Here is a 10,345-nt window from a genome sequence, read left to right as displayed (position 1 = left end):
ACCGAACTGCCAACTTTCATAAAAATGTTTGAACTCGACTTCATTTTCTCATATTCCATTCATCCGTTACCCACTCTCACCTGGCTTCAGCCCCCAAATCTCACAATGTGGTTCCAATCGTCTTTGTACTGCTAAGGTCAGTGGGTGTTTTTCAGCCTGTGTTGCACCACAGAGCTACTTTCCAGGCCGCAGACGCACCCCTAATGGTGTGACGTCATATAGCAGCGCCTGGAGGAAAGGGCGGGATTTCCGGCCACTAGTCTTTCGTCCACGACGGGAACTGTGTCGAGTGATAGGCAAGCTGTGAGTCACGTACGGCGCTCATCCCTTGGCAGAAGTTCACGGTAGAATCTTGGGTGCTCTTGGGTTCCTTGCGGTTTGCACCCGCGGGAGTTATTGTCTCTGCACTGCGGGTATGGGCGGCTTTCTTGTCTCCCAGCGTGTGTGGCGAGGTGGGAGGAAGCGGGAGGCCTAAGGTACTGGAGCCTGTGCGCAAGGCCGGCCCATAGATAAAAGGAAGCCCAGTGATTCATAAACTGTAAGTAGAACGATACCCGGAGGGCTTCCCTATTGGCTACGCAGCTAAGAATCTGCTTGGCAATGCCGGAGACCCGGTTAGATACATGGGTTGAGAAATGGCAACCCACTCCACTATTCTTGCCTGGGAAATCCCATGGACAGAGTAATCTGGTGGGTTACAGTCCATGGCGTCTAAAAGAATGAGACACGAGGTAGCAACTAAACAACATCAACAAGGTACAATACATGAAACGAAAGGGTGTTGCCTAAAATGATATTCTTGTTCACTGTTTAAATTGGGGGGAGGCGAGTATTTCTATGATATCCTAAAAATAGTTATCAGTTACAAAGACAAAACTCAAGACTTTTTCTGAAATACATACCTCTCATATTGAAGCTGAGAACTCTCGCTTAAATATTTAGAAGAGTCTAAAGTAAAATGCTTTCTTCTTTAAAAGCTGTCTGAACTTGTTTTAAATAAGAGAAGCATTGACCGGGAGTATTTAATCGAAAAATACTTGAATGATAAATGTGAGCTATATACCGCGAAGCATTGGGTTCAGTGTCAAAATATAAACACAGGCCTTGTCCAGATTACCATGGTGGTGGTTTAGTTTCTAAATCGTGCCTGACTCTTGAGACCCCATGGACTGTAGCCCACCAGGTTCCTCTGCCCATGGGATTTCCCAGGCTAGAAATATTGTAGTGGGTTACCATTTTCTTCTCTAGGGGATCTTCCCAACCTAGGAATGGAACCCAGGTCTCCTGCATTGCAGGTGAACTCCTTCACTGCAGGCGGACTCTTTACCAGCTGAACTAAGAGGGAAGTCAATAGGAGGAATAGTTAATCTAAAGTTTGAGGTGACAAATAGCTAGAGATGTAGCTGGAGATAAGCAAAAGGTGATTTTGTGGGGGGAAAAAAAATTATATGCCACATATATTAAGTTTAGAGTTTGACCTGGTAACAGTGAGTTTAAAAGTACACATTGAGGAGGATGAGTGTATTGATCTGCACTAGCTCTAAATTGTTTAGAGAAGAGGGAGAGCAAATTTTGAAGCTAGGAGACACAATTAAGGAAGTTGAGAAGTGAATGGATTCAAGAAGTACTTAGAAAGTAAATGATTATAACTCAAATTAGGAATGGAAGGTGTGAGAGAGGACAGTAATGAAATGACTCCCAGTTTCTGACATCAGCAAATGGATGGATATTATTGTCCCTTCCTGAAACAACAGAAGGAAAAGCAGATTGGGAAGGAAAGGGAGACAGATTTCAGTTTGTTGCATTTGAAGTGTCATCTCATACATGGTGATCAAAGTCAGGGAGGTAGATCAGAGTTCATAGAGAAAATATTTAGATTGAAAAGAGGTCTAAGGACAGAACTCAGAAGCATATCCACCTTGTGTGTGTTTGGGGGAGGGATGGGGGATCGAGCTGAACATCAGTGCCCAGGTCAGACACCTAGGAATATGCAGTGTCAGTAAATGAAGCCAAGGGAAGAAGGAATTTTTCAAGTATTTTAGTTGCATTTTGTGAAAAATCGAATTCCTTTTTTTTTTTTTTTTTGCTTCAAGTCAAGCATTAGTTTCACATCTTTAAGCATCTTCATTGTTTTGTGGACTTCCAGACCTATAGGATAAAATTGTAGAGCTTATATATATATATATATTTGCCCTAATTCTGGATATTTTGTTTGGCAATAACATTATTTGCTGCAGAGTAAAGTCTATATTGGAGAAGGGAGATTTTATTTTGTTTTTAAATCAGAAGATCTCTCTAGGGACTTCTTGGTACTCCAGTGGCTAAGACTTGGCGCTCCCAACATAGGGGTCCCAGGTTTGATCCTTGATCAAGGAACCAGATCCCTTATGCTGCAACTAAGACCTGGTACAGCCAAATAAATAAATATTTTTTTACAAAACTTTAAAAAAATCTCTCTTTTGAAAACATGAGGGCATTGGCACAGTGGCTGCCAAATGGTTTTTACTAGTTGCCATTTTCTGTAATGTTTCTGCCCTTTGTCTTTACATATTGCTCATTGAGGATCTTTTGTTTGGGTCTGTATCTAGGCTTAATAGAAAATGGAGAGTATAGTGCTATCTCAGCCATATAGTACATAACTTTGTTTTTCAGTAACATTGATCTTCTGGGTCCCCAGATACAAACCTAAGTAGGATCTTCAAGGTATCCTTTGTCTAAAACAAGAGTGAAATTCATATGTCAAATAAGAACCCAAAAGAGTTTTCTCCACTTTTTTCCTAATGAATGATCACAGGCTGTAGGCCACAGGAATCAAGAAAAATTAATGGCGCAACAATTAAGTTGGACTAAGATTCCACTTTGTGTTTCAGAATCAATTGTATTTTGATATCTCAAATTTATACAATCTTTAACTTTTCATTACATTTTTCTTTTTTTATAGGGCTTTTCTTACATGCCTGTTCTCCTCAAAATGAGTGTCAGTATCACCTTCTTAAGACCTTTTGCCAGAGTTTTAGTGCCATTTACCCTTCATAGGAAGAGAAGGGTTTTGTATTCAACAATTATGCAGAGATACATGTCTTCCAAAATACCAGCTGCATCCTATCCTAATAAGGAGAGTACACCACCTTCTGAAGAGCTGGAGTTGGACAGGTGGAAAATTACAATGAAATCTAGTGTGCAAGAAGAGGATGTTTCAACAGCCACAAGTAGCGAGGATGAAGATCCTCTAGCTGCCACCAGGGAGTTAGTTGAGATGTGGAGGTTGCTTGGCAAAGAAGTACCAGAACACTTCAGTGAAGAAGAGCTCAAAACCCTTATGGAATGTGTTTCTAAGTCATCAAAAAGGAAATATTTAAAATACTTATATATTAAGGAAAAAATGAAAAAAGCCAGACAAATAAAAAAGGAAATGAAAAAAGCAGAAAAAGAAGAACCTAAAAAAGATCAGCTACCAGAAACCATTAAGGAAGATAAACAGCAAAACTTTCTATTTCTACGACTTTGGGACAGGAATATGGACATTGCAATGGGCTGGAAAGGTGCCCAGGCCATGCAGTTTGGACAGCCTTTGGTTTTTGACATGGCTTATGATGACCATATGAAACCAAAAGAATTACAGAATGCTGTTTCCCAACTTTTAGAAAGTGAAGGATGTAACAGAAGAAATGTTGATCCTTTCCATATTTATTTCTGTAATCTTAAAACAGGTGGTGCCTACTATAAAGAGTTAGTTAAACGTTATGGAGAAAAATGGAACAAATTGCTTTTAACAGCAACAGAAAAGTCTCATGTAGATTTATTTCCAAAAGATAGTATTATATATTTAACTGCAGATTCTCCCAATGTTATGACTACTTTCAAGCATGACAAAATTTATATAGTGGGGTCTTTTGTTGATAAGAATATGCAGCCAGGCACATCCCTAGCCAAAGCAAAACGGCTGAAGCTGGCAACAGAATGCCTTCCATTAGATAAATATTTGCAGTGGGACACTGGTACCAAAAATCTCACTTTAGATCAAATGATGCGTATTTTGTTATGTCTGAAAAATACTGGTAGCTGGGAAGAGGCTCTGAAGTTTGTTCCTAGGAGAAAACATGCTGGTTATCTGGAGATATCTCAGCATTCTCAAGAGTTTCTCAACAGAATGAAGAAGTCAAAGACTTTTAATTCATTTCCAAGAGGCTCTATAAATAGACACAGGAAAAGCAGCTTGAAGGAGAACATTTGATAGCTTAAAAATAAAGTGGTTTAGGAATACAGTTCTATTAGTCCATTTCATCATGAAGGAAATTCACTTCTTTTTCTTTTAAAGGTTGTCTTTCCAAACTGAAGTATTGTCTTTCTCCAATTAATCAAATGTGTAAAACTTCAGAAATATATTTTGTTTACTATAGAAACAAACAAAATCTTAGAAAGTAAAAAGTTGTCCATGTTTGTTTGAGCCCAGTAAAAGAATTGTACCATTTGTGTGACTTTTTTATGACTAATTTGAGTCTCAGACTCCATTTTCCTTAAATGTTCTTTCAGCCATGTCAACAACCTTTCATCAAAATTGATGAAACCCCAGGTGGTGGTTTATTTAAGGTAACATTTGGTACAGTGGTGGGCATGTCATAGACACTAAGGTATATCGTTTAACTGAGGCTTTGTTAAGATGTCCCTTGGAATGTCATGAGATTGAGCTATATAATGAAAAATGTGTTTGTAGAGATAAAATTTATCTCTTGTCCTCTTAGGAAAAAAGATTTTATTTGAAGAGTGTCATTACAGCACTTCCCTGTTGTAGATAAAAGTATTTTCTTTTCAAGGAGATACTTCCTTTTTCCCAGTCCTGTGATTTGAATGGAAGCTGCCATATTTTTACAGGCCTTGCTCCCCTGGCCACAGCTGATTATCCCAAAAAAGACACCTCACTCACACTTTGAGATGAACATCTGACTTTTAAGTGAGGCCAGTCAGAAAATTCTTTTCCAGGATTTTTGGACTTCTCAAGATAGCCTGTGTTAATTCCTTTTTAGTGGTGAACTTTGAGAGGAAGCTATCGTGCCCATTGCTTTTTCTATGAAGGGGATACTGAAAGGAACTTTAGGAACCACATTCATTGTAGACTTGCACCATTGAAAAGTTGGAAAACATGGGAATAGAAATGGCCAAATATTTCTACTTGGTTTCTGAATTGGATGTTAGCCTGAGGCATGCTATCCAGTACATTTATTAAAGCAGAACTCAATCTTTTACTAAATATTAAGTACTTATTCTGTGCCAAATTGTTACTGTGCAGTTTGTTGTTGTTTACTCAGTCATGTCCAACTCTCTTGTGACCCCATGGACTGTAGCCCACCAGGCTCCTCTGTGCATGGGATTTCCCAGACAACATTGTAACAGGTTGCCATTTCCTTCTGCAAGGGATCTTCCTGACCCAGGGGTCAAACCTGCATCTCCTACATTGAAGACACATTCTTTACTGCTCAATCACCAGGGAAGCCCTACTATGCAGAATTTAAACAACTAAATTTAGGTATTATCATTAATACTTTTTTATAGATAAGGAAAATGTACTCAAAATAACTGCCTTTTGGGCTTCGCTGGTGGCTCAGTTGGTAAAGAATCTGCCTGCAACGTGGGAGACCTGGGTTCAATCCCTGGGTTGGGAAGATTTGGAGGACGGCATGGCAACCCACTCCAGCATTCTTGCCTAGAGAATCCCCATAGACAGAGGAGCCTGGTGGGCTACAATCCATGGGGTCACAAAGAGTAGGACAGGACCAAGCAACTAAGCACAGCACAATTCTGCCTTTAAGTATTATCACAATTCAAAAGGTCTGTCTTGACTTTTAACCTACAAATTATGGCCACTATAATAAGGCAAGAATGAAATGCAATGGAAAAACGAGACACCTAACCTAAATTCATGGCATCTGGAAAGGCCTTGAAAAAGTCATGCATAAACTTAGAATTGAAACAACTGCATTATGAATGAACTTCAACTCTTAGACCCTACTAAGTAGCAAGGTGCTAATACTTAAACTGCTTGAGATACAACCAGAAAGTAAAATAACGTAAATAAGTGATTAACATCACCTGACAGGATTGGCACTGGGGGAAAGCAAAGAGGGTTCCTGGACCACCCCATGAGTATCCAGTGTTCCAGCCCTGCTCCCTGGGTACCAGCTCCACTTCATAGGTTCTAACGTTGCTTTTTTAGATTGATCAGTTTCTCAAACTTTGTTTTTCTCATCTTATAAAACATTAGAAATAGTTCTTGACTCACATAAAACATTCAATATGGTGCCTGGCACCTAAGTGCAAAATAAATATAAACTAATTCAGACTATACATTCAGAATGTATAGCGTTTCTAATACAATATGTGCAAGTTATGTCCCTTTGGGGACACATACTTATGTGTAACAATATGCTAAGATGTTTCAGTGATGCAACACTGGACTTTTTTTGTGAATTTTTTTTCCTTCCCAATAGCCAAGCAGTAACTGACTTCTAAGATTGCTTCTAAATCACAGTGGCAAGCTTCCACAGTTTGAGCTCATACTGATGTTAGTTTTATAGATTTTTTTAGAATTTGGAATTTAGCAGAACCTCAAATACTGCTTCAGTTTCTTACAACTAGATAGTCTGATCTCCTGAGCGTGAAGTAGGAAGGAACAGCTTTTCCCTTTATCTCAACCACCCAATAATTTATTCTATAGTATTCTTTCCCTTTGAAGGTAACTTGTTTCCTAAGGTCTTCCCTTTATTACCTATTAGTGACATTTTCACATAATAACGTTTCTAGTTCCCTCCTGCTCTTCAAACATACTACCAAATTCCCAGATTTTAATAATTAAACAATTTTAAAAATCCTCTATTTGCTACTATTACCCCTACTATATTACAGTTTAATTTCTAAGCCAGATCCTTCAAGTCAGTGTTCAGAACACAGCTTCCATTTCCTTTACACCACTGCTATTCAATAGAGATTCAATGCAATCCATATATGTACTTGACCCAGTAGCCATGTTAAAAATAAAAACTGAAATGAATTTTAACATATTTAACCCATATGCCTACATTATTACTTCAATTTGTATTAGTTATTGAAAACTAATGTGATTTTACATTCATATTGTTTTTCAAACTAAACATTCAAAATCTGATATGTATTTTAATGGTTACAGAACATCTTAATATGAATACTAGGCTGCTCTCACCTTCTGAAATGGCTCACACTCTGGAGTGAGTTTCTCGCAGCACAACTCTCACTTTCCTAGGTGACCCCACCCCCTGGGGCCACCTCTGGCCTTTTGAGATAGCTCACACTCTTCTATGGGGTGTGTCTCTCATTAAATAAACCTGCTGTTCACTTTAATAAATAAATATATGAATACTAAATTTTCAATTGTTAAAATGCAGTCAAACCAAAACAATAGATGTGTTTAACAAAAGCTAACTGCTTCAGTTTTTTAACTTAAATGAGTTCAGTCCTTCAGTTGCACAAACCATGCTTTAAGGGCTTAGAGGCTGCCAAGTTGAAAAGTGCAGCTCAATAAACCTTGATAAACCTATGATCTATTCTGTGCTTATATCAGTTCCATTGTTTCCAGACAGATTCAGTAGCCACTTCTTACTAATTAATGGACCATGAAGATCTCACTCAACTCTTTCCTCTTTGAAATCCTCTTCCTTGTTTCTATATCACCACAATGGTCTTCCTTTTTCCCAGTCTAGCAGCTTATCTGCCTCATTCATTCATTTAGCAAGTATTTACTGAGTACCTACTATGTGCCCAGAAGCACTTTAGGAGCCTGGCAGGCTATGGTCCATAGAGGTGCAAAGTTGGACATGACTCAATTGACTTAACAGACACACACACACACACACACAAAAGCACACACACACAGTCGCAGAGAGTCGTATACAACTGAGTGACCGAGTACACAGTTGAAAAGTATAGCTGATTTACAATGTTCCATTTTTCCTTTTTGGAAAGATCTCATTTTGCTGACTAGGGATTGCACCCAGGTCATGCAGGTGAAAGCCTGGAATCCTAACCACTAGGCCACTAGGGAACTCCCTTTTATGTCTTATTTACTGCTGTATCCCCAGGACCTGGTACAGTGCCTGGCACATAAAGTGAAAAAAGAAAGTGTTGGTCACTCAGTCATGTCTCACTCTTTGTGACCCCATGGACTGTAGCCCACTGGGCTCCTCTGTCCATGGAATTCTCCAGGCAAGAATAGTGGAGTGGGTTGCCATTTCCTTTTCCAGGGGATCTTCCTGACCCAGGGATCAAACGCAGGTCTCCCACATTGCAGGCAGATTCTTTACTGACTGGGCCACCATGGAAGATGCAGCTTGATATATGTTGAATGAATCAACCTGATTCATTTAAAAAGGATAACTTTAGATGCTCTATTGACACCAGATTAAATGAGAGGGACCAGTTAGGAGGCTACTGCAGAAACAAAAGCAAAAAAATAACAGTGAGTTGGATCAGAGTGGTAGCAGTTCAGTTCAGTTGCTCAGTCGTGTCCAACTCTGGGACCCATGGACTGCACCACACAAAACTTCCCTGTCCATCACCAACTCCCAGAGCTTACTCAAACTCACATCCATCGCATTGGTGATGCCATCCAACCATCTTATCCTCTGTCGTCCCCTTCTCCTCCCACCTTCAATCTTTCCCAGCATCAGGGTCTTTTCCAATGAGTCGGTTCTTCACATCAGGTGGCCAAAGTATTCAAGTTTCAGCTTCAGCATCAGTTCTTCCAATGAATATTCAGGACTGATTTCGTTTAGGAAGGACGGTTGGATCTCCTTGCAGTTCAAGGGACTCTACAGTGTCTTTTCCAACACCACAGTTCAAAAGCATCAATTCTTTGGCCCTCAGCTCCCTTTATAGTCCAACTCTCACATCCATACATGACTGCTAGAAAAACCATAGCTTCGACTAGACGGACCTTTGTTGGCAAAGTAATGTCTCTGCTTTTTAATAGGCTGTCTAGATTGGTCATAGCTTTTCTTCCAAGGAGCAAGCATCTTTTAATTTCATGGCTGCAGTTACCATCTACAGTAATTTTGGAGACCAAGAAAATAAATTCTGTCACTGTTTCCATTGTTTCCCCATCTTTTTGCCATGAAGTGATGGGACTGGATGCCATGATCTTCGTTTTATGAATGTTGAGTTTTAAGCCAACTTTTTCACTCTCCTCCCTCACTTTCATCAAGAGGCTCTTTAGTTCTTCTTCACTTTCTGCCATAAAGGTGGAGTCATCTGAGTATCTGAGGTTATTGCTATTTCTCCAAGCAATCTTGATTCCAGCTTGTGCTTCATCCAGCCCAGCATCTCGCATGATGTACTCTGCAATAAGTTGAATAAGCAAGGTGACAATATACAGCCTTGATGTACTCCTTTCCCAATTTGGAACCAGTCTGTTGTTCCATGTCCAGTTCTAACTGTTGATTCTTGACCCGCATACAGATTTCTCAGGAGGCAGGTCAGGTGGTCTGGTATTCCCATATCTTGAAGAATTTTCCACAGTTTGTTGTGATCCACACAGTCAAAGGCTTTGGCATAGTCAATAAAGCAGAAATAAATTTTTTTCTGGAACTCTCTTGCTTTTTTGATGATCCAGCAGGTGTTGGCAATTTGATCTCTGGTTCCTCTGCCTTTTCTAGAACCAGCTTGAACATCTGGAATTTCACAGTTCACATACTGTTGAAGCCTAGATTGGAGAATTTTGAGCATTACTTTGCTAGTGTTGACATGAGTGCAATTATGCAGTAGTTTGAAATTCTTTGGCATTGCTTTTCTTTGGGATTGGAATGAAAACTGACCTTTTCCAGTCCTGTGGTCACTGCTGAGTTTTCCAAATTTGCTGGCATATTGAATGCAGCACTTTCACAGAAAATACCAAAGAGACACTGGAGACTATGAGTATAAACAATCCTTTCAAAGAGTTTCTATATGAAGGGGAATAGTAATGAGGAGGTAGAGGGAGTTATGAGATCCCAAGAGTTTTTTGTTTTGTTATGGTTGCTTTGTACATATGGAAGATAACGTTAGAGGGAGGGATGGGATTTATTGCACCAGTAACAGAAAAGAAGACAGAAAATAAAAGTACAAATTTAGATACCACATCACAGATACAATGAGAATATACAAAAGTTCTGTTTTGTTTCTATTATTACTGAAAATAAGAATCAGATTCATCAGTTGAGGAGAGAACAGAGAAACTGTGAAATAGTCTAAACAAGTGAATGAATTAGGGCCAGGGTTCTCAATGTGTGGTCTCCAGACTAGCAGCCTCACTATTTGGGAACTAGTTAGAAATGTATATTTG

General features: G+C 39.4%; 2 protein-coding genes across 24 annotated transcripts in view; one reads left to right on the top strand and one right to left on the bottom strand.

Moving 5' to 3' along the window:
• The window catches only part of SENP7 (SUMO specific peptidase 7), a 185,573-nt gene that overhangs the window by 171,128 nt on the left and 4,100 nt on the right, over positions 1 to 10,345 (bottom strand). For 16 of the 20 annotated variants that reach the window (XM_086408921.1, XM_086408973.1, XM_086408994.1 and 13 more), the window contains exon 1: positions 81 to 253. The exons of 3 other annotated variants lie outside the window; for them this stretch is intronic. The gene's annotated coding sequence lies outside the window, so the exon portion shown is untranslated. Of the gene's footprint in view, positions 1 to 80; positions 254 to 10,345 lie in introns of those variants that run through there. One more of the 20 variants, XM_086409168.1, reaches the window with a different exon arrangement.
• On the top strand, positions 267 to 4,471 carry TRMT10C (tRNA methyltransferase 10C, mitochondrial RNase P subunit). 4 transcript variants are annotated; one of them, XM_086409221.1, is made up of 2 exons: positions 267 to 303; positions 2,942 to 4,471. In XM_086409221.1, exon 2 carries the CDS (start codon positions 2,954 to 2,956, stop codon positions 4,232 to 4,234), a length of 1,281 nt encoding a protein of 426 aa, XP_086265347.1. In that variant the 5' UTR covers positions 267 to 303; positions 2,942 to 2,953; the 3' UTR covers positions 4,235 to 4,471. The 4 variants fall into 4 exon arrangements, with proteins under 4 accessions (XP_086265347.1, XP_086265337.1, XP_086265331.1 ...); XM_086409211.1 differs by having other exon boundaries at positions 267 to 344; XM_086409205.1 differs by having other exon boundaries at positions 267 to 413.

The sequence above is a fragment of the Bos grunniens genome, chromosome 1 (genome assembly GCF_055505025.1).
Source record: "Bos grunniens cultivar Pamir isolate PY7600 chromosome 1, Bosgru_T2T1.0, whole genome shotgun sequence".
NCBI lineage: Eukaryota > Metazoa > Chordata > Mammalia > Artiodactyla > Bovidae > Bos > Bos grunniens.
The sequence above is the reverse complement of the archived record's forward strand: the minus strand, read 5'-3'. Positions and strand labels throughout refer to the sequence as shown.